General features: G+C 41.2%; 1 protein-coding gene across 1 annotated transcript in view; it reads left to right on the top strand.

Annotated features, from left to right (window-relative positions):
• The window catches only part of thsd7aa (thrombospondin, type I, domain containing 7Aa), a 180,126-nt gene that overhangs the window by 45,732 nt on the left and 110,482 nt on the right, over positions 1–23,912 (top strand). The window contains exons 2-4 of the mRNA XM_085445625.1: positions 1,843–2,968; positions 4,801–5,049; positions 18,245–18,426. Coding sequence (XP_085301751.1) covers positions 1,843–2,968; positions 4,801–5,049; positions 18,245–18,426 — 1,557 coding nt within the window. The remainder of the gene's footprint in view (positions 1–1,842; positions 2,969–4,800; positions 5,050–18,244; positions 18,427–23,912) is intronic.

Here is a 23,912-nt window from a genome sequence, read left to right as displayed (position 1 = left end):
AGCTACATTGTAGCCACAGCCACCCTGGGGCGCACTGACAGAGGCGAGGCTGCCAGACACTGGCGCCACCGAGCCCTATGACCACCACCAGTAGGCAACAGGTGAAGTGTCTTGCCCAAGGACACAACGACCAAGACTGTCCAAGCCGGGGGTCGAACCGGCAACCTTCTGATTACAAGACAAACTCCAAACGAGTTGAGCCACGATCGCCCTATATGTATATATTTGTAATGTGTAACCTTCTTCGTGACTGAACATCATTATGTAAAAGTCCAGACTTTGAGCTTCATCTGGTGATAATGTGCAGTATTTGTACATAACAAAAAGCAAAGCTTGCTGTCACACTGTTCATGAAGTTCTAGTTTTGTCTGTTTTCTGAGTGGGCCTATAGTGGAGGTCTGAAGAGGATTTTCCTTCTGAGGAAGCTGATGGTGAAAATAAGAGTTCTGCTTGATCCCTGCGATGACCTTCAGTCCTCCTGATATTTCTGAAAGAACGTATGCCTTGGTGAACATATGCAACAGACACAAGACAGCTATGATGAAAGAAAGAGAAGAAGTCTGTCTTCTGGACCCATGAATCCAGCTTGTTGTTTCCCCCCAAAGTAAATGCAGCTGATCATAGAATTGTTGTTAAGTAAAAACAACAAATTAAACTTCTAGAAAAACTTCAACTGCTGTGTTTTTAAATTTAACATGCAGTTGAAAGTTTTTAGTTGAATGTTGAATGTTTTAGTTGTTTTTAGTTGAATGTCAAAGGCCTCCCTCTCTGTTTAAAACGAGGGTAACAAAAACTAAGGAATGACAAATTACTTAATTATTGGCAGCAACACAGGTGTGTAGGATGGCTAACAACAACACTATAACATAGTGCGTATGCTAGCGCCTAGCGCCTAGCCTAGCTAACTCATCAACAATAGGAATTCAGAATGATGCTACATGTTGTATAGAGCAGCGGTTCCCCCCCCCCCCCCCCCGGGCCGCGGGTCGTTTGGTCCCGGGCCGTGAGAGTTGAGCCTCGGGTGTGGAATTGATGGTTTTCAGGGTTTTTTATCATTAACTCGGTTTCCCTGGGTCTTTCCCGTGTTGTAGTTGTGTCTTATTTTAAAAGAAATATTCACGCGTTACCATAGTGACCAGAAAGCATTAGGAGCAGAGAGGAGGGCGTTACTCTCAATATTGTTGGCGCATTTCAGGAGGACGCTGCTAATAAAGTTACACAATTACACACTGAATTTGCGTTTATTGTTATATCTACAAAATACCAGTTTTTGTCGTATCTTTTATTTTGTTGTATTTACCCGCCACACCTTAAACGCCGGTCTGTGAAAATACTGTCTGACATGAAACCGTCTGTGGAACAAAAAAGGTTGGGGACCGCTGGTATATATCTATAAGATGTTAACATGTATTCCTTTTGCAATGTATCATTGTGGTTGTATTTACCTTAGTTTAACAAGCCATTAGACACAGTAAAACCACCAGCAGAGATCGTTAAAAACAACCAGAGCAGTGAAGCTGTGTAAAAAGTGCAGGGGGAAGTTTGTGTGATCACATCCAGTGGGTGAGTGGGTGGCAGTATCTCGTTTCAAAAATGTGACATGGTAGCCCCTATAACTGGAAAATTTTGAGGAAATGGAGCCATGTTGTGCGTTTTTATACAGTTGTTGCTCAGACCTAACTTATTAAAATGATTAGTATAGTGTTAGAACAAGAAAAACAAGGTTAAAATATGAAACTAAATGTATTAAGATACATGGCTAATGAAAACTGTGACTTTCCCTTTGCAAAAAGCACGACTGCTGATTCTTCTCTGACCTCTCTGTTTATGTACATTTCACAGGTCCATGGGGTCGTTGTATGGGAAGTGAATGTGGTCCTGGAGGCAGCCAGAGTAGAGCGGTATGGTGTGCTCATTCTGAAGGTTGGACCACCCTGCATACCAACTGTGACCAAGCAGAACGACCAGACAACCAGCAGAGCTGCTTCAGGGTGTGTGACTGGCACAAAGAGCTATATGACTGGCAGCTGGGTGCCTGGAACCAGTGTGTCCCAGTGATGCGCAGTGCAAGGGTGCAGCGTCCTACTACGTGCACTCAGGGAGAGGAAGGAATTCAGACCCGTGAGGTGGGATGTGTTCAAAAAGCAAAGGGGGAACCTGCAGAAGATGCAATCTGTGAATACTTTGAGCCCAAACCACGCCTAGAGCAGGCCTGTCTCATCCCATGTCCTCAGTGCTGTGTGGTGTCTGAGTTTAGCCCATGGACTCCCTGTTCTAAAACCTGCGGGATAGGGTTACAGAACCGCATTCGCTTTGTCCTGGCTCCACCATTGTTTGGTGGGGCAGCCTGCCCAAATCTGACTGAATTTCAGACATGCCAGCTAGGTCCCTGTCAGGGAGAAGAGAGCCTTTACAGTCTCAGGGTGGGTCCCTGGGGCCCATGCACTGTTCCACTGCCAAGGCAAACCCGACAGGCAGACAAACCACCAAGAGAGAGTGAAAAACAACCCCGGGAAAGTGATAAACTTTCTAATGAGGGAGACAAACTCACCAAAGAGGGTGAAAAACCACCCAGAGGAGATGGCAAACAGACCAGAGAGGGTGAAAAACAGTTAAAAGAAAGAGACAAACAGCCCAAAGAAGGCGAAAATCCACTTAAATCCAAAAGAAAACAGGGCAGGGGAAACAGGAATAGGAAATCAGACAGGCCATCGCTACTGGCTGATCGGCCGAAACGACAGAAAAAAGCGAAAAACAAAGAAAAAAGAGAGAAATTAAGAGAGAAAGTCCAAGAGAGGTTAAGGGAGAGGGGCAAAGCAAAAGATGCTGAGACCAGAGAACTCATCAAAAAGAAGAGAAACAAGAATCGTCAGAATCGCCCGGGAGGAAAGTTCTGGGACCTACAAACTGGTTTTCAGACCAGAGAAGTGACCTGTGTGCATAAGAGCGGGGCTGTCGAAGCTCTAAGGTAACCATGACTGAAATACAATAAAGAAAATAAACTGTTATCTGTGATGTCATGGTTCTATCCTTCATAGAGTATTGATATCATTTTCTTTGTCAGCATGTTAGCTTGTCTTCTTTTTTTAAAAATCATTTACAGACTGACAGCTATAGTTAAATCTTTGAGATCTGATATTTGAGCTTGTCTTAGAGTTGACAATTGTTATTCTATTCATTACTGGTTTTAAATTAAACTCAATGATAATTTCATTTTTTTAATAAAGATGAAAAATCACCCAAAAATGTGTTTTATAAATATTTTATCATGCCCCCATTAACAAGATTACTATCAGTTTTAATTGATGAAAACGTAACATAATTAATATACACAGCTTCCAAGCTCAATCAGTGTTTTTGTATTCATTCATTTTTTTTCTTTTAAAAACACAACTTGCATCCATCAAAAGCTGAGGCAGGAATAGGCTGATGTGGTTATAGCACACCATAAACCACAACCTGATTCACTGGCTGGCTGCAGGGATATCAGAGACACAGCTGACAAAGTTGTTGCTGTCAATGTTTAAGCAACTCAAAGATCATATAAGTTAAGTAGTACACACAACTGGTTAGTTTGTAGCTGCCTTGATAGGTTACTGTAGGTCGGTGCTGATGTTTTGGTATTTGAGAATGTTAACTCTGAATTAAACTAAGTGGTATTAAACGTATGAGCCACCCAATAACTGCCACATTTACCAAAATACAGTTGCTGATTTGTTTGTTTGTTGTTTTTAACTTAAAATATACAGTAAATAATTAAAAAGGCTAATAAGCCCAGGGTTTAAAATACTCAATGTCAGTCAATGTGGCAAACATAATTGTTAGCTTTGAGCATCTAACCACAGACTAGAGGACTGGGGGATATATACAGTGTTAACTTTGGATCTGAAATCTAAAATTTAGTAAATTCAGTAACTTTACACTTTACACATGAGCCATATAAACCTTAATAAGAAACAGGCCATTTAACATCTAAAGCCTCATATGGTCATAACCAAAACATGATGCAGAGGCTTGCAGGTCAATTGAGGCAAAATGAGAGTAAAATAAAACAATTAACACAGAAAAGCAAAGAAAGTGTGCGTGTTAAAATCTAAAACATACAGAAAAGAAGAAAAATGGAAGTGTTAGAGAACCTGAAAAAAGAGAAGCATCACATCATTATCGCAAATAATTTTCTTTTGAAAAAAGTAAAGCAAACGCAGTGATAAAAACAACAAGAGCAAAGCCATGGCCTGTGGAAGCAGCCACAGAAAATATAAATAAATTACTTGGATTCTTGGAACTTCAATATGCCGATTATCACATTAGCTGCCTCAGACAGAGAAAAGCCTTGGAGTGAACGAACGGTAACAACAGAAATGGCCACTGAAATGCAGCTCGGAGTTCTGATTCTGATTCGCACTGACTTCCTCTTTTCTTCTTTTCTTTATCTGCCAGCTTTCTGTGAACCCGAGGATATTGTGTTTATACTATAAATATGATCAGTGATGTTTCAGTGATGCAACTGTCATACTTAAATGTTGTGCTTTTGCTGCAGTCATTTTGCACACAGATAAAATATTGCATAATTATAAAGCATTCAAATATTTTTTCTTTACATCAAACCAAATTTTAGCACGTCATACAGCCTGTTCTTTTTAATAACTCTTATATTATGTCAGTTACAGTATTTCTGTTTTTCCTACAAAATATAAAAAATGTGGATCGATTGTGACTTTTGCACAGTTCTAAACATGTTTTATTACATTTAAGTGGTTACATCGAGTACATTGCTGTCTTTGTTTTCATGTTCTACAGCCTATGCTCTCAGGAGACTTTGCCAGTGACCTTCCAGGCTTGTGTGATAACCAAAGACTGTGATGTGACTGAATGGTCCGAATGGTCTGCTTGCACCAAGGAGTGCTATGACCCCACCAGTCCCAAGGCGGTGTGGACTCGCACTAGAAAAGTGACCCAGTTCCCTGTGGGTGGAGGAATAGATTGTCCAGAGTTGGAGGAGAAGGAGCCCTGCACCCCCCAGAGTGACGTGGTACCACCCTGCATTACGTAAGTACATGTGCTTAACTTAATGTACGATTTTCTTAAAGCAGCAGAAAATGACTCGTTATTATGAACTTCTAGACCATACCTCCCTGTGGTAGACAGAGAACAAGGCCAGGTTGTACCTCACGTCTTTCCCACCTCTTTTTCTGGGGTGGTACAGGGCGGAGTAATCTTCGTCCATCTCAGGCTTCAAAACACAAAACTCTATTTTTTTTTCTGTGTTATTGCTGAAAGAAAACACTTTCTGCATACTGACTCAGAAAAACAAAATCTGTCTTTACATGAGAAAGATCTAACACAATTAACTTGTGTCGTGTTCAGAATTTTTGGAAGGAACCTCAGGAGAAAGGTCTGTCTTTTAAAAAAGGATTTACCTTTCTTTTGGCAGTTGAAATTACAAGTTTACACAGCGCTGTGGACCTCCAGCATGTCTCACAACAAGGATGAACTTAAAGTGGGCTGTACAACATTATATAGTGAGACAAAAACATAGATTATAGCAGCTATCTTCCTCCTGCATGGACGTGGCAGTCTTGGTGTCTGCTGCGAAGCATCCTCGTATTTCCATGACCTCGTCTGGTATCTGCTCCATCGCCTGTAAGAGACAGAAAAGCCTTGATAATCTGATGTTATTATCCATTGTTCTTCTAGTGATTCAAAATTGGTTTAAAATATCATGTTCGGGACTCTCGGACCCAGAGACGTATTCTAATCATAATCTATGTGTGTAAGCGTGTTTGCAGTCATTTCCTACAATATATCAGTCCGGACATCACGCCGAACGAAGCTTTTGACCTTCAAAAGACTGAGTGCCAACTCTCATGAGCACATTTGCAATGTGTGTATGAAAATAATTATAACCGCTTATTTCAGTAAGAGAAATCAAACATCTTCAATCCCAACACTTGGTAGAGACATTGCCAGAGTCTGAAACACCAAACTCAGTTTTCATATGGACTGACTCAGAAACTGAGATCTCAGTGACAACTTTCATTATATCTGCCTGCTCAAAATCTTAAAAACCAGACAGAGAAACGGGTATTACTGCTAGAAAAAGACAGAAAATTCACAATTAACCAGCGCAGAAACAAAAAGCGTAAACATGAAACTCACTGGCTCAAAAACAGAAAACTCATGTTTATTTTTAGTGCCTGCGTCAGGACAAAACACAGGAATTAATTAGTTTTACTCACTGTGGTGGTGATGCCTCAAAACTGATAGCTGATGCAGGCAGAACAGCGGACCCTGGCTGGGGCCCACCGTCAGCAGATGCAGGTGGTGAAGTGGGCTCTAGGAGCATTGAGCGACTACAATGGGAACCTTGCTTCCTCCTGGAAGAAGGTGCTTGTGGGAAAAAGGTTAGGAACTAGGTCCAAGAGGTCAGACGATAGCTCATCTGAGATGATGATGGTCACTGGCAGTTGGTCTCAGTTCCGCCACCGAGAGCCAAGCTTCCTCAAACAGGAAGCAGGTTGTTGTGGCAGCAAAGAATTGGCATGTGGTGGTCGTCTGGTGAGTGGGTGGCTGGGGACAAGATTTGCCAGACCACCCTCATGACCAGATCCTCAGGCAGAGGAGGGGCAGCTGTTGAGCGAGACAGCTGGAGTGATGTGATCTGAGTGCAGGGCTACAACTGCAGCAATGAGGATGTGGAACTAGAGGTGAGACACTGGGGGTGTTGTTGTTATTGTTGTCGTGGGAGGATGGATTGTCGACAACAACAAATCCTTGAGCCAGCCAGGTACAATGTCTATTACAACGGTCCCCAACCCCCGGGCCTCGGACCGGTACCGGTCCGTGAGTCGTTTGGTACCGGGCCACGAGAGTTGAGGCTCAGGTGTGAAATGTCTGGTTTTCAGGGTTTTTATCGGTTTTCAGCGTTATTTCGTTATCGTTTTTATCGTTAACTCGGTTTTCCTGGGTCTTTTCACGTGTGTTATGAATAAATTTTCTTTTTTTCGGTACCGGTACTAGTTTTATTTTGTTGTATTCATCCGTGACACCTTAAAGGCCGGTCCATGAAAATATTGTCGGGCATAAACCGGTCCGTGGCGCAAAAAAAGGTTGGGGACCGCTGCTCTATTAGACTGAAGTTCTCTGTGGGTGTTTTCCAAATCCTCTTAACAACCACTGCCTCAAAGTATTTTGGGCTGAAGTCCACAAATATGCTCCTCAATTTCCAAATCTGCACGCTCCATGACTGGTCGCATCATTCATTCATAGTTAATGGTGAATGAGGACTGTGAAACAGTTTGCCCCCCCACACACACACACGCACACACACAACAACAGCCCCTCTCGCAATGTGTTGCTCGCGCTCTCAACATTTCTGCCTGTGCGCGCTCAACTCTTTCTCTACACCGTTATATTTGTGCCACAAAACCAGCCAATCACAGACTTGGATGCGAAAAAATCTGATTGGCTGTTCTGGTCTCCAATCAGCTCGAAATGACGAAATGCAATATCCCAGAATGCATTTTGTCCAAAGCTCAAACGAGGCAGTGGCGGAGGAACACAGAGTGACGGAGTTTGAAATATTACTCTGTCTGGGTCACAAAATAAACTTTTAAGATATTTTCATGCAAGAATGTTTCTGTGTAAACTTCTAATATCTGCTCGATTCATCAAGACATCACATATTTGCATAAGTGCTCTAGTGTTTTCGGAGATGCCTGTTACCCACCAGCTGACCGGGTGGTCCCTCGGGTTAAACATAATATAAAAGGCTGAACTGACAAAAAATCACTGACTTCACCAGCAGGTATTATAGGAAAAACCATAAAGCCTTTGAACTAAAACAAACGCTGTTGTGACAGTGATGTACACTGTGTTGTTGGTATATATGTATGATTTGTATCACCTTCATGTTTCCCTCTCACCACATATCCAAACCGATATCATGAGCAGCAGCTTTTACAGCTGTGGCTCCAGCAAACATCAGCTGATCCTAGAAAGTAATATTAAATAAATTCTAGCAACAGCTTATCAAGCTTAAACGTGCTGCTGTTGTTTAGCGTGACAGCCGCTGGTTTCCTGTTTCTGGCGCAAAGTGGGAGCTAAACAAACGAGAGAGACGATCAGCTGATCATTGATCAGTTTCATGATTGAAGTAGCAACAGGAGAGGGAGGGGGAGAGAATGAGAGAAGAAGAGGCAGCTGTGCAGCAAAGACAGAATAACTTCAGCTTTGTGTCTTTTTTTCATTCTCCGGGACGAATCGCGTTCCTTTTCCCCTCAATACAGATGTGTTGTAATTGGTCCAGCCCAGAGCTGATCATGACCAATTGGCTAATCCACCACCTTTCATTGTTTATACCGTTACAAAAACAAACAAACAAACAGAAAAATGAAAAATCACATCAGCCCACCGGGAAAATGTGCGGGATGCTCAATGGCCAGTCCAGCTGTGCGGTCAGCTGGTGGGTAACAGGCATCTCCGAAAACACTAGAGCACTCATGCAAATATGTGATGTCTTGATAAATCGACCAGATATTTGAAGTTTACACAGAAACATTCTCACATGAAAAAATCTTAAAAGTTTATTTTGTGACCCAGACAGAGTAATATTTCAAACTCCGCCACTCTGTGTTCCTCTGCCACTGCCTCGTTTGAGTTTTGGACAAAATGCATTGTGGGATATTGCATTTCGTCACTTCGAGCTGATTGGAGACCAGAACAGCCAATCAGATTTTTACACATCCAAGTCTGTGATTGGCTGGTTTTGTGGCACAAATATAACGGTGTAGAGAAAGAGTTGAGCGCGCACAGGCAGAAATGTTGAGAGCGCGAGCAACACATTGCGAGCGAGCGCAAATGCAAAAACTGAGTGAGAGGGGCTGCTGTTGTGTGTGTGTGTGTGTGTGTGTGTGTGTGTGTGTGTGTGTGTGTGTATAATAGCAAACACTGAAATACAGTTTTTGCACGCAGGAATTAATTTTGTTCACTTAAATTTAGCTTTTCTTCACTCAAAATAAATTTCTCCTCAAAATGCAACACTTGCACCTGCAAAAAATTTTTTGCGTGCGCTCAGAATAGTGGCATAAAAATAACGCCATAGCTGGCCCCGCCTACTTTCTGTTTCCATCATGGCCATGTTGTGTGTTTAGCTGTGTATTGTGTGACCAAGTTTCTGCATCTAGAAGAGCTAGTTAGTTTTTTTCTGTATATACTGTAAATATTATAAAAACATTATGAATAATATTTTTATAATAGTTACAGTATATATTATAAAGTATACAGTAATATTTATAAAGCAAATAGACCTGGTAGCTGTAGGGGTGGGAAACCTTTTTCTTCAAAACCATTTCTCCCGTGTAGGGAGGGAGGTTACACGCCTGTATTTAATTTTCGGATTTTCAGTCTAGTAGGTTAGTTGTGTTTTCATTCTTGATTGTTCTGTTTGTTTTCTTGGCTGTGCCCACACTGATGATTTCTGCATCAAATGAAAAATAAACTATTCTGTTTTTGAGACTGCAAATCTCACTGTAGCACTAATCCTTCCATTTTCAAGCTGTGCTTGTTCCTCGCTACAGTGGTCCCTCGCTATAATGCGGTTCACCTTTCGCGGCCTCGCTGTTTTTTTGTGCCATTTTGCATGCTTTTTTTTTTTTCAGCGCATCGTGGTCTGCGTCCTGATCAGCTGTAGACCATTGTCAATCAATCTCCTCCGTGCCGTGCCTCCTGTACAGTACAGCATGTGTTCAACTTGTAAAATTCACATAAATCTTCGATCCTAGCAGTCTGACTCTGAAGTGCTGCACTGTATGTTTGTAAGTTTTCTCCCCAACAAACACAACAATATCGATGAAATTTTTGCAGCGTCAAAGGCACCTGCAGTAGCACCCAAAAGGCAGAGGAAGATGCTAACCATCGCACAAAAAGTTAGACTTCTGGACATGCTAAAGGAAGGTAGAAGTTAGCGTATTTTTTGGATTATAAGGCGCATTAAGTGAAACAAAACAGTCAGATAAATCAAACTTTATTCAACTGATTCTTCTTGCTTCCTCCACTTCCGTATCATTGATTCATTAATGTTGAATTCTCTGGCAGCTGCTCTGTTCTCATGTTCTGGACCTGAAAACAGGGTTTGATCTTTGGTTTTGTTCTATAATTCTGGACTTTTTTTTCTAACAAGGTTTGAACTTTGAGAGTTTAAACAAAACAGAAAAGTGTGAAAATGTTCATGCCTGTCTGAGAAAAGTGTATAAAGTGTGTAGTGAGGGGTTTCACAGCCTTAAAACATCTATAATAATTGTAAAAAATAAAGCTGGCTACGTCGCAGATTTCACTTATCGCAGGTTATTGTTAGAACATAACTCCCGCAATAAACGAGGGACCGCTGTATAGGATTGTCAGGGTGGCACAGGTTTTCAGGGGACTCCCTATCTGACTTGGTCCTGTTTAGATCACTCAGCTTTAGACACTGTCGATAGGAGTAGGATTAGTAACCCCACCACCAATTTGACTTTCTTGTACCACTCTACTGAAATGAACATAAATGATTAACTACTCTCAAAACAGTATTTCAGGGGGAATAACTCTGGGAGTTAGCCCTGTAAGACCCAACCCATCAAAAAATAGCTGGAAAATTCAGATTTTTTTGGAACTGAGATGTTTATTAACGCTTATGACAAAGTCCACAAAATGTTTTTGCTATATCATGTTCGTCATGATATATTTGTTATATATTTTTTGTATTGCACTTGATACATTGGCCATTTTTGGCAACTTTTTGTTAACAACAATGTTAATTTTAGACAAAAAAAGAATTTTGTCCATAACATTTTGAAATTATGGCAAGTATTCATCATGTTGATGAGATAGATGTCTCAGTATCAAATATGGTACAAAGGGTATTATAGGGTTAATATTAATTAACAGAGCACGCAAAAGTTACTATTCTTCTGCATGGCCTGGTGTGATCAAACAATCTTGAGCTACTTTAAAAATATCTAAATAGCTAAAATTTTCCATAAAGACATAATAAGGTGAGGCATCTGGAATCTCATAAAGTTTGTTGCTGGTTAGTTGATTTGTCCTGTTAATATGACTGGTGCACATATGTCTGTCCAGTTAGGTGGTAATACTGAATTTATGTATTTATCTTTATCACAAAACCAAAAAACGACATCTAACAGCCATGTGCCATTGCCTACATCATAAACTTGCAAGCATTGTGCATGAGGTTTATTGTAGCACATTATAAATCTAAAGAGTCTTCCTCTTCTGCTCCATACAGGCTGACACAGTATTCTTGCGTCAGTGTGTTGACCCAGAAAAATACCACTGTTTAGTGGTGTTACATGTCTTAAAGATTCCACTCATGTTTGGGTTTTGGATGATATCAGCATCATCTTACTCTTATCACGGGTGTCATTTTTTTGTGATATTCTCAAGTTACTCCCCCTGGACCATGCAAAAAGGGAAAATTGTGTTTTTATCATGTAGACCACAGGTGGTATGGATTTTTTTATGTCATAGGACAAGTCTGTCCTTTAGAGAAGTAGGGGTTGCTAAGGTAACTGTGAAGTGATCTGATACATGTGGAAGATAGATTGTTGCATGGAGAAATGACGATAGTAGCACAACATGTCTGTGACTTCTCAGTAAGACCAACATCAGGTGGTTGAATGGTTCTGAGTGCACCTCACTGTATCCAGGGATGGTTTTTTTGCTCGTTAGCCTTTTCCTGAGCAACTATAAGCGAATTCAGACTGACCAAGGGTGAGCAGCTGCATCTGTTAACACAGGTGCCATCATGGCACTGCTGCCTGTTTTGCTACTTCATCTGCTTCACTGTTGCCTTTAGCTACCATGGTGTCAGTTTTCTGATATGCCGGGCATTTAATTGCTAGTACAACAGAGGGGAGTTGTAGAGCTTCTATTAATTGTGAGACAGCTTCCCCATGTGCTATTGGTGTTCCATCTGCGCGATGGAAGCCTCTCTGCTTTCAGTTGTTAGCGCTGACATGGCACATGGCACAAGCAAATTGGAGTAAACATTTAATCTTTTACCTGTAGCTATTTTACAGGCAGCTGTCAGGTTGTGGAGAGCACAGCTGATCAACCATTCGTGCTTGTATGGTTGTGAAAGTCTCAACAGCAGAGTTTAGTTGAACAGCGGCATAACCAGCATAGTCAACCTTTTCATCCTGAAAACAGGAGTTGTCCACAAATACAGTAAGATCAGCAACTATTGTTTTTATTGTGCAAATCCTCATGTGCTTAAGCTTCTCAGTATGCTCTAACAATCATGTGAGTTGCTATCAGTTGGCAACATCATCCTGGTTGCAGGGTGCGCAGTGTTGCACCAGTGGTTCAGTTCTGGAACTTTGAGAATTGCCTTCATAGCCCGTACACCTTGGTTGGGTAGAAACAAATCTGGAGTAGTAAACTGGTGTGATGTATGAAGTATCACTGGGTAGCCAATTGTCAATAAAGATGCCTTTTTAAAAGCTGCAGCTGCAGCTGCCTGGTCCTGATAACTGGGTGGCAGGCCAGCTTCTATGTTGTCAAGTTTAGTGCAGTAATAAGCTTGAGGCTTCATACATGGGGGTGTCTCGCATGAGTACAGCATTTCAATTTCATTCAGTTTCATTTATATATTGGTTTAAAGTAATCAGTAGCCATTGCCCAGTGATGGGGTAGACTATATATCTTTCTTCAGTGCCTCAAAGACTCCTTCTGCACCTTCTGTCCATTGCAGCTTGGCTTTATTGTTGCTTCGACTTATTGTCCATATTATAGCTGATCTCGACTTATTGTCCATATTATAGCTGATCTCGACTTATTGTCCATATTATAGCTGATCCACAGGCGGCTATATTCTGCCATTCACAGGAAAGAAAACACCTGGCCCATGGTTAACTGTTTGGGCGCTTTGGTCACAGCTTCTGTTTGGGAAGGAGCAATTAGCCTCCTTTCCAATCCAATCCAGTTTGATCTATATAGCACTTTAAAATGGCCAGCACAGGACCAAAGTGCTGTACAGAAAATAAGTTAAAACAGTAGAATAAAAGAAAACACCAAAAATAAATAAACAAACACATAATACATAAAAATTAAAACAGCCCTATATTAAAAAAGAAAACAAGATAAAACAGCAAAGAATAAACTAAAAACAACTAAAATAAAACTAAAAACCCACATCTCACGTGGTGTCAAAGGCCAGGGTAAAGAAACAGGCAGGGAAGTGGCCTGTCTAATCTCTAAAGGGAGATTGGGAGCTGCTACAGCAAAAGCACGATCTCCTCTAAGTTTACGCCCAGTCCTGGGTACATTCAGGAGCAGCTGATCAGCTGACCTGAGAGAGCGGGTGGGTGTATAAGGCTGTAGCAGCTCAGAGAGATAAGATGGGCCTAGGCCACGGAGAGCTTTAAAAGCAAATAAAAGAATTTTAAATTGAATCCTAAAAGAAATGGGCAGCCAGTGAAGTGAAGCTAAAATAGGGGAAATGTGTCCTAATGGCTTTTTTTTGCCAGCTGCCTGAGCTGAAATAAGCTAGCTTTTTATCACTGCCTTAATCTGATTTTCAAACTTCAGATCACAGTCCACTTTGACCCCCAGGGTTGTGACAGCTAGTTTAACATACTGTGCCAAGGTATCTAAATACACATCGGGGGTCTCGGTGGGGCTACCAAAAACCATCGCCTCTGTTTTTCTATCATTGAATTTTAAAAAGTTAAGAGACATCCAAGCCTCAATGTCATCGAGACACTAAAGTAATGGCTGTGTAGAGTATGTGCCTTTTTTCTTTAAAGGGACATAGATCTGACAGTCATCAGCATCCTTTCCCCACAAAGTTGTCTACCAAGACACTTCTGTGTGTTTTTGTTGGCTGAATTGCAATTCAAACCTAGGTCAGGTGGTATAGGTGTACTACTGTCCAAAGAGAATTTGTGAATCAAGGTGCATGTTAGGGTGCCTGGGTCGTCGACCCAGTGTTTTGTGTTTTTGGGCTTTTGTTACGTTTTGTCATCCAGCAATCAATGCTGAGTTTTGGAGTGCACTTTTGCCTGCCGTGAGTCTGCACTTTGGGTCCTTTTCCTGCCTGCACACAGCCTTCACACGGCAGTGCAAGGGTAAATGAAAAAAGCTGAACACAAATCAATCACAGTATACAGCTGAGCATCAGAAACAACAGTGTGAAGCAGTGATTCATGATGCATTGATTGCTCTGAGGCAACGGACCAAACAATAGTCTTGGAGTCAGGATGTTGAATTGCTAAAAATTGTTGTATTGCAGAAACTTATGATTTATTAACACTTCAATAGAGGGCGGATACCTATTGCTTGCTGTAGAGTAATTTCCATGGTTGTCTTACTCACCAGGCTCTTGGCTGCCATCACAAACATTTATCAATATTCTAATGGTACCAATCACTGCTGCTGAAACATGAATTTGTTTATTTTCAGGTAGAATCCACTCAAGTACTTTCAGAGCAGATTCCCACATGGGACCTAGTTTATGTGACTCATTCAAGCACGGTATCACCAATGCATGATGGGTCTTCATCTAGTATTGATAATAGTAAGTTCAATTCATGTCATACCAGAGTCGATCTATTGTTTAACGGGATAGTCTCTCCTTCAATGACCATGCTAATTGTAACCCCAACATACATTATTTGCACTAAAATAGAATAGCCCTTTATTGTCATTGTATGTGTACAACAAAATTATGGGTGCTCCACGCCAAATGTTCAGGAATAAAATATAAATAGTAAGACACCAGGAATAAATAACAATGAGTTCTTCACTCTGTTGAAGTGTGGGATGAGAATGATTATACAGTTGGTGTTGTCCAGACTGCCTTAGTCCTGGTTGTTGGTCATGTTAACTCATACCTCATCTGCCTCAAGGACCTGTTGGATTAATGATGTGCTGAAGGTTGCAGCATTGCTACAGCTAGAGCTGGTGCTTGTGGTTTGCTTCTGGATCAGTGGTCACCAACAGCACCTTTCATCTTGTCTTTCTTTTGTTTGGTTAGTTTTCCCAGCTTTAGTTGTCTCAGTTTATTTGTCAAACATTTGTTCATTTTATTTGCTTGGTGTTTTTCCTAATCGTTAACATGATGGACAATATGATCTACAACCAACAGCCATGCCAGCTTATTCAGGCCTACCACATTTCCACTCACTTTTGCACTTCATGTAGCATGGCCTCCACTGTCATTACCTTAAACAGGGTTTCTGTTCCAAATACTGCCTGTTTCACCTTTGAATCTGCTTTGAAAGTTGTGAAGAAATTTGGAAAGATATTAATCATCTGTAATTTTTTCTCCCTTCACTCTGGAGGGGTCTACTCTTTCTGGATAAAATGTTCTCAGTACCTCCTACATGTCTGTGTGATGTCCTCCAAACCCTTCACTGTCTTTCCTTTGGCATAACTGTGGGAGCTTAGCCTTGGTAAACACATCTCCAGTAACGCGTTTACCTACCACATGCATTAACAGAACTTTGATGTCTCCAGCATTACTCCAGCACTGCTCTCCTCTAAAGCACTGATAAATTAATTTGCACCCTCAGTGAGGTCTGCCAGCTTATCTGCCAACCCTAGATTGCAGTAGGATCTTCTTTTGGGCCAGAAGAGTGATCAAAAGGACTTCCTTCTGGCACCAATGATTATTATTTTGATTCATTAATGGATCTTTAAAAGGATTCACTCTGTGATGAGAAAAGTCATTGGGAAAGTGAAGGATGTGTTTATGTAGTTGCTTTTCTTTTCGGAGAGAGTTTTCTTTCATGTTCCACTCAATGAGCCTTTGGACCCCCAGATCTGGTGAGGGATGCCACAGGGGCTGAATTTTGCTCCAGCTCTCTCATTTTGTATCCCCTCGACCACACTTTTTACATGTGCCAGAAATTTCTTCCAACATCTCTGGTTTATTAATTTCTCTAGCAAATAGGGTGTGTATGGTACACGTGCAGATCTATTCTATCTGGTTGTTTCTCAGCTTCCATTGTTTCTCTGATTTCATTTTCCAGTTGGTCAGCTCTGCCTGCTATTTGGTCAGCATTAATTTTTTCGCTCCTTGTGTACTCCATCCAGTCCTTCAATGCCGACAGCTCTTCAGCCACTCTGCTGTCACAAGATGCTTCTGTGCTCTTAACCAGGCTTTCCTCTCCTGTGACCAAGGAGCCAAACTTCCTGGAACATTTAGAATTATGGGGTCATTCACCTCTCTGACTATCAGAGGCTGTGTTAGTGTAGGAAAAGCTGTTCACATGCTGCTATTTACATCTTCATTCCAAAAACCTCTGGAATTCCCAAAAATGGATTTAACTCTAGGGCTGCTGTGAGTGTGGCTGATTACACAATCTGCTCGATTACTGCAGCTTGGCTTTGGTAAACACGTCTGCAGTGATGTGTTTACCAAAGCATCATCTTGATACTTCAATACTAAACCCAAAAATGTTCTCATTCCTTGAGTTTCTGTTTGTTTTGAGTTTATATTCAGGCAATGATTTCATCTTTACTGCTACTTCCCTTTTTTCTTTATAGATATCCCATTATTGTTTAATATGAGTTTACATAGTACAGTATTTAGCCTGTCTATTTTTTATTGCATTTATACCATATCCTGTTTAATTTGCCTTATTTATTTATTTATTTATTTATTTATTTATTCATTCATAACTTTATTATCAGTTTTGTCCTGATTACATTGTATCACCAATATATTATTCACCACTGCCCGTAGATTATAGATTGTTAATTTCAGCAATCACAGTCAGTGCTCCTATATAAACATTACTATCCCTAACAATGTCCACATTCAAGCATGCTCGGTCACATCTAATTTCTTGTTTTGCTTATACATGCGTGGTCTTAAGGTTTTTGCTTCTAGTTATACTTATTATTAACTCATGAATCACTTATAGTCGATTAGTCCACTGGAGGGCACCCTCATTGGTGCTTAGCAAGATTTTCTCTTTTACATTTTCTGTTTCTAGTCACACTTACTGGATCATTAATTGCTTAAGGCCTACATCTGCACTGCCATATGGGGTGGAGCATCATTTGATCCAAATGATCTCAGAATCAGCTCACTGTCACAAGCGATGGCGGGGACTCAAGCGCAGAGCAGAGTTCAGTTTTATTTACACAATCATCAGGTGCAGAATATATACAGTGGGGGAAATTCGGAGTTACTAGGGTCCAGGGGGAAAATCCGAGAAGGGGAAACTCTCTCACACATGCTCTCTTCTTCACACATGTCCACACAGCGGGTAGGTTACGGGTCCAGGAAAACTACTCACAAGAGAGATCGGTTACGCAGAATCACAGATTTACACACGGAAACTTCACTGAGGCTAGAGGCTCACTAATGTGTCTCACACAATCATCCAGCGTTGAGACTGCGTCTCGGCCTTAAATGGCAGACACATAATGGCAGCCTGACGGGCAACAGGTGTGAGGGCCAAGGGCGGGAGCCCGCAGTGAGCTCCGCCCAGGCGGAGAGGCAAGAGAAAGGGAGAGTAAACAAAAACACATGTAGCCTTGCGGGGCCGGCTGCACAGGCACGGGGACCATGACACTCACTCCACTTTAGTTACAGTCATTCTCTTCCTTTCTGTCATTTTCAAAAATGTTTTCCTTTTTCTAATTACTTTTAAATCTCTCTGCTAGCACCTTTTTCTTTTCTTCTTTCCTTATTTAAAGGATTACCTTCACATAATACTCTAATCAACTCACACACCTATATAAATAATATACAGCAATTTTACTCTTATTGTACACTTCATTGAAAACTGTTGTGGTCTCTATGAGCCCCTTCATGATGCATGTTTACACATTTTTTTATAAACCATATATTTACTCGAAGTCATGTGCTAGTTTGATTTGATTCTATTCTGACCGTTGTTTCATGGTCAGAAACACTAAATTAATATGTCAGCAGTCGCTGCAGGAAGACAAGCAGCAACTTGTCAATGGCACAGAAGACCTGCTCAGCTCCTTAAAGCTGAAAGTATGTGTGATAGTCAGAAAATGAAGCCTATTATCAAGTAGGCTGTGCGACTCGCTGATTAATGGTCTCAATAGCTGTACTTCACCTTCACAGTTTGATAGTTTTTGCTTGTATCTGCATCTTTCTTAGAAAATAATGAGCAAAAATGTTGTTCCATGTTATCAGTTTATTTATTGATTCACAAAGGAGCTATACCTATATATTCTTCTTGTTGTCACACATCCGCAGGTACAGCTGGAAGACCACAGAATGGACAGAGTGCAAGGTGGACATGCTACTGAGCCAGCAGGACCGCCGACGTGGAAACCATACAGGAATGTGTGGAGGTGGTACTCAGACTCGGGAGGTGTACTGTGTGCAAGCCAGCACTGACACACCATCAAACCTTAGTCCTCTCAGGAGCAAAGAAGGTAATTTTTCTGTTTTATTAAACAAAAACACTCCTGAGAAGGTAAATGTTGTCATTGCATTGGTCTTTTTCAAAATTAACCTCCATCCGGTTTCATTGTCTGATTAAGGCTTGTTTCATTATATCTTAAAACCACTATCATCCTTACAAGAACTGATTTCAAAGGTAAGACAAGCAAACAGCAAAGGAACAGAATGAATGGAAAATATCTGTCTGAATGACAACACTGTGTATTACTTGAAGTGTTGCTTAGATTGAGAAAGCATTTTGTGTTGTAATTCTCATACTAATTTTTTATATATGCATGCTATTTCAACAGAGGTGGCATGCATAGTACAGACATTGTATAGTGCAGATACTTGTGTTAAGAAATACTCCAGTAAATCTTGAAGTACTGAGTCAACTTCTTTACTCAAGTAAAAGTGAATACCATAGACATAAAGCAAGAAAGTAAAAAGTAGCTCAGTGAAGACAATTCTATCATCTATTTTCGTGCACAGGTAACTGGACCTTCTGCAAATATAATATTAGTGCATGACTAAATACTAGTTTTATTCAAACCTAAATTCTAATGGATGTACTTGAATCTGTTACCTAGGACACAAGCAGTAAAAGAGAATTAAAAAAAAAAATACTATTTTCTGTTGCCTACATGGTAGAGTGGGACACACACCTGAACAGAACAATGAGGGGTTAAAGTGAGAGTCTGCAAGTGAGGGAACACAAAGACCTGCTGTAGTGGCTCAGCATGGGGAAAATATCAACAACTCACAATGATTTCTAACATGAACTCTGACAGATTTTCTTAGTGGACAAGCTGTGATCAACTGACCCGCTGCTCTTTGTGGATTTACACATCTGAACTCAACAAGATGGAATTAGATGCTTCTAAGCTTCTAATCTTGGCTGAGTTTCATTTCATACACTAATAGTATACTGTATATGTTCTTTATAATAAACAGTATAAAGGTAGGATAATGATTGAATTCACTGAATGAATCTAAGTTGTTTCCGGTGGGACAAAGACATCGTATCCCAAGACATCCAGGAGATTGGAGGAAAGAGCCATCAGCCATCAGTTAGTTTTCCTTCTACAACTCGAGGTGCCAGCATCCTCTCTAAGTTTAAGATAATAGTTTAAGATAAGTTATCCAAGCTGTATTTGTGCCTATTGTAGTCCAGGATTGCTTCTTGCTTCCAGGCTTCCTCTATTACCCATCACTAACTGCTGGTTCCCTGTGTGTTGTGGTCAAAAGAAGCGCATTCCTCTGTTGCTTTGGCATGTGGGATATCGCCGTGGTAGTTTTGGTGAAGCGAAAGACAGACAACAAAATCTTTCACTGTTGCAACTGGAGGAGCTGGGGAGGAAGCTCTGGTTTGTTTCCCCTGTGCCAGTTTTCATCTGAGGCAAGGCTGGACTGGGACAAAAAATCGGCCCGGGCATTTTGACTAGAGACCGGCCCACCAGGATAAAGATTGAAAATGTGACGTCATTCAGGGGTAAAACTGCAAAGGATTCTGGGAACTTGTGGCAAGAGGTACTAGCGCACGCAGGCTTTCAATTGAACTCAGTTACACAGCGATAAAAAGAAACCCAAAAAATGTCAAGAAGCTGTTGTATTATTAACTGCAATAGCCGGTCGCATGACAGCCACGGGAAGCCGACGGGTAAAGAGATCGCTTTTTTTTATCGGATTACGTCGTTGAAGAGAAATTTTGTAAGCCATGTTTCCGAAGTAAGAGCCGACGGATGGTCTGGATATACCAAATATAACGTCTCAGAACACTCCAGCTCACATGTTAGTCTGCTCCAAGCATTCCCACAAAGGTCAGAGTTTTGCAGTAGTTAATGCATCATTTTTCTTAACATAATTGGTGATATAGGTTACAAGCAAGTCTGGTGCTGAACAGAAATTGTCGTGCTATGCTCCTTTGTTTATTGTGCATAAATAGTGAATTGTCTTGACACAATATTGCGTTTCGCTTCTGTTATTACCATGGTACACTGACAAAAACGATTTGTGAGACTGGTAAACTTACCTTTGTTCGTACCATGGTCTTTCGTTCCACACGGTGCATTTCAAGGTCCTGTACCCATCCGTCGGTAAACTGTACCTGGGCTTGTTGCAGTGACCTGAAGTTACTAAACTTCATGAGTGTATGCACTCACTCCAAGAACCGTATAATTATAAATCTGAGCGTGGTGAAAGTTGGGCAGCACGCTAATGTATTTTGTCCCTCTGTGTGCTCGTAAGGGTCTGACCCTCCTTTGATTTTTTCCTCGTATCTTTTCTTTGTCTTTTCGTCGAGTCTGTCTTTGTACGGACCGGCATTGTTCTCCTTTTGTTTTGTACATTCCTTTTTTGTGCAGCAAAGAAAAAACAAGAAGGTATTGGAACCGGAGAATGAACGTTTTGCGGTGCTGCAAATGCTTGCATTTGATGCGGTACTTGGATTGTTTTGCCACGAGTTCCCAGCATGCAATGCGCGAAAATCACGTGATTGCTAAACAAGGGGGAGGGTGCATCCGGCCTCCTCGGCTGTAATTGGTCCAGCCCCAATTGGCCAATCCAACACCTTTCATTATATATACACTTCCTAAAAAACAAAAAAAATCCATCGGCCCATAAAACAAAAAATCGCCAGCGGCCCACCGGACAAATGCCCGATGGCCAGTCCAGCTATGATCTGAGGAGTTCCTCTGCCAATGTGACTGAAGTAAAGACATTGTCCTCGGAGCTCCTCCGTCAGTTGGAGTCTGAACCCCATCCCTTTTTTACTTCCTGGGAACTTCCAGTGTTGTCATCCAACATGCTATACATTGCTTTATTCTGGTGTAGGCTTACATCTCCACTTCATCTACAATCCTCACACCTTCGCCTCCTGTGCAGGTTCGTAAGGGTGCACAGCAGCTAAAAGATCTCCTTTGTTTTAAAAAAGTCAAAAGTAGATCTCTGGCTGCTAATGCAGGAAACTGCATACAGGGTGAGCCCTGGTTTGATACCAGTGGGTACTGGATTGTAGAGCAGTCTCTCTTCAGTGGTGGGACCCACATGGTTTTCCTTTCATGAGGGATCCACTCAGTCACCGGCTCCTCGGTCTCAGAAAATGCTCCTATGTTCTTTTCCATCAGTTGCTCAGCCTCCACCTCCATGCCCCCCAACCCCAATCCTCCCCCAAAGAAGAGGATTCAGGCACTGGCTAGTACTCATCATCAGTGGTAATGTGGTCAGCAGGCACGTGCAGAGGGGGGGGGGCTAGAGGGGCTTGAGCACCCGCCCCTTTCCTGATGTGTGCCCAAAGTGCCCTTTTGTTGAGGCAACTTTTCAAAAAAAAAAGAAAAATTTTTAATGTGTGTGTGTGGGTGCGGAGTCCTGTCTGTGCCCCTCAACAATAATATTTAACTATTAATCACAGTTTTGCTAAATAAAAGGATCTGGCTTGCATCAGTCAAATGATCACATTTAACCAATGATCGCCCTCGACGGCAGAACGCGCTGGTTACGAGCCGGGAACGAGCTCACAAAGAGCACGCGCATTTTTTGCCGTCCGGAGCTGCAGGAGAAACACAAGTTAACTCAGAGACACAGACTGATGCGACAAAACCAGTAAGTAGGTGTACAGCGCACACTGAAGTGTGTAGCACACAGGAGTATCAGCTTATTACGTACACGTTGGTAAGCTGTCTTGTTGCAACTGACGAACTGAAACAAACGAGCGTGCTGTGTGTGCAACAGCGCGACAAACATTACCTGTCCTTTTATTAACTGCACAAGTAGTGCTGGTCATAGCTGCTGGCTACCTGTGTAAGGCTGTCATGGGTCTGTAGCTCTGTCACCGTTTTAGGGAACATGTTTAGTTTTAAAGTATTTAGAAACATATTTAGTTTTAAAGTATTTAGAAACATATTTAGTTTTAAAGTAAGTTTCCGGGCTTTTCCTGCCTTTCTGGAAGGATTATATTTCACTAAAAAACGATATGCATGTTCACAATTATGCATTATTATAATTATAATATATTAAAAACACAAGCTGTATTTTAAAGAACATACATTAAGAAGCAGATTATATTAGATTTATATTTTTAATAAGACAAAATTTGGATTTTACAGCAGTAAAATGATTGTATCTCTAGTTTAAAAATGTAATAAGCTTTGCCCTGCACAGAGTGGATAGTGAAACAAATGGAATCATCATAAATACATTATTTCATATTTATTACTTCCCCCTCCTCATTGCTTTATTATTGTAGCTCTAGTAATAAATAATAATGTAAGGATTCTGGATCAGCACCATGATGCCCATAGTATATACAGTATTCTGAAGAAGGTCTAAAATGTCACTGTGTGTGCGTGCATGTGTGTGTTTTATTTCGATGGATTTTTTTTTAAAAGTATTACTCATGATATAACATTGTCCAGACATGCCTGGTAAGGACATGAGGAGGAAACAGCAGGAGCTGTGTGAGGCTACTAAAGGCAGGGCTATAACATTTTTCTGTCATCATTTTATTTTAGATTAAGTGCAAGAGTTGTTAGGTGTGGATAATTAGATTATAGTTTATTGCAATAGCAAGTTGTGCCTTGTTCTCAGATGGACAGCAAGTGGAGAGTGATATATGAAATGATGGGATGGAAGGAAGAAGAGAAGCAAAGAGTGATTCACAGGCAGAGCCTAAATTATTTCTCACAGTTTTTTGTTGCCTTATGGTTCCAAGCGCTGTCACCAATCTTTGCATTTTGTTATTATCTCATGACACTTGTTTAATCAGCTACCATCTCTCTGGACTTTTTAATGTCTACAGTCTCAGATCAACACAGCCCTGCCCTCCAGCACTATCAGCAGCAACCCCTCAACAGCTAAAACATTGGTTACGTTTGCTTTGCCTTGTTGCCCATATTAGATTCTTGATGAATGTGTGTTGTTGTTATTCAGCCTGGTTCAATGTGCCCCTTTTTAACTTTGAGCACCCGCCCCTTTAAACCTCTCTGCACGGCCCTGGTGGTCAGCTTCTTTGGAAATTGTCCTCTCATCTTCTGGAGAAGAAGTTTCTTCATCTTGGGCAGATGTGTTTTCTTCAAGGTCAGAGGACTGCTTGAAGAATAAATGATCTGGAAGCTGTTAGGCTTACTTACAGCAGTAGCACTGTCTGCACCTGCATAAACTCCAGGACACGTTTATAAACAGTTTTTGTTGTTGTTTGTGCTGCAGCTGCAGCTTTGAACTCTGCAAAATGTCCTGTGATCGGGTTTTGTTTTGTTTTGTTGAGTTAATATTTTGAGTATGGTATCTTTTTATGAAAAATACAAGAGTAAAAGTGCTTTTAACATGTGCTTCAAAGCTGAGTTTGACTGGGAACATCAAAGCTCAGCAGCCTGCATCCACAGAAATTCACTGCAGCCTATCTGTGTGTGTGTGAATGTGAGAGTGACTGACTAGTGGCATTGTAAAGCGCTTTGGGTGCCTTGAAAAGCGCTATATAAATCCA

The sequence above is a fragment of the Copadichromis virginalis genome, linkage group LG22 (assembly GCF_057382275.1).
Source record: "Copadichromis virginalis isolate Kocher_CV1m ecotype Utaka linkage group LG22, C_Virginalis_male_GT1.1, whole genome shotgun sequence".
NCBI classification, from domain to species: Eukaryota; Metazoa; Chordata; class Actinopteri; order Cichliformes; family Cichlidae; genus Copadichromis; species Copadichromis virginalis.
This window is presented reverse-complemented; position numbering and strand designations above follow the sequence as displayed.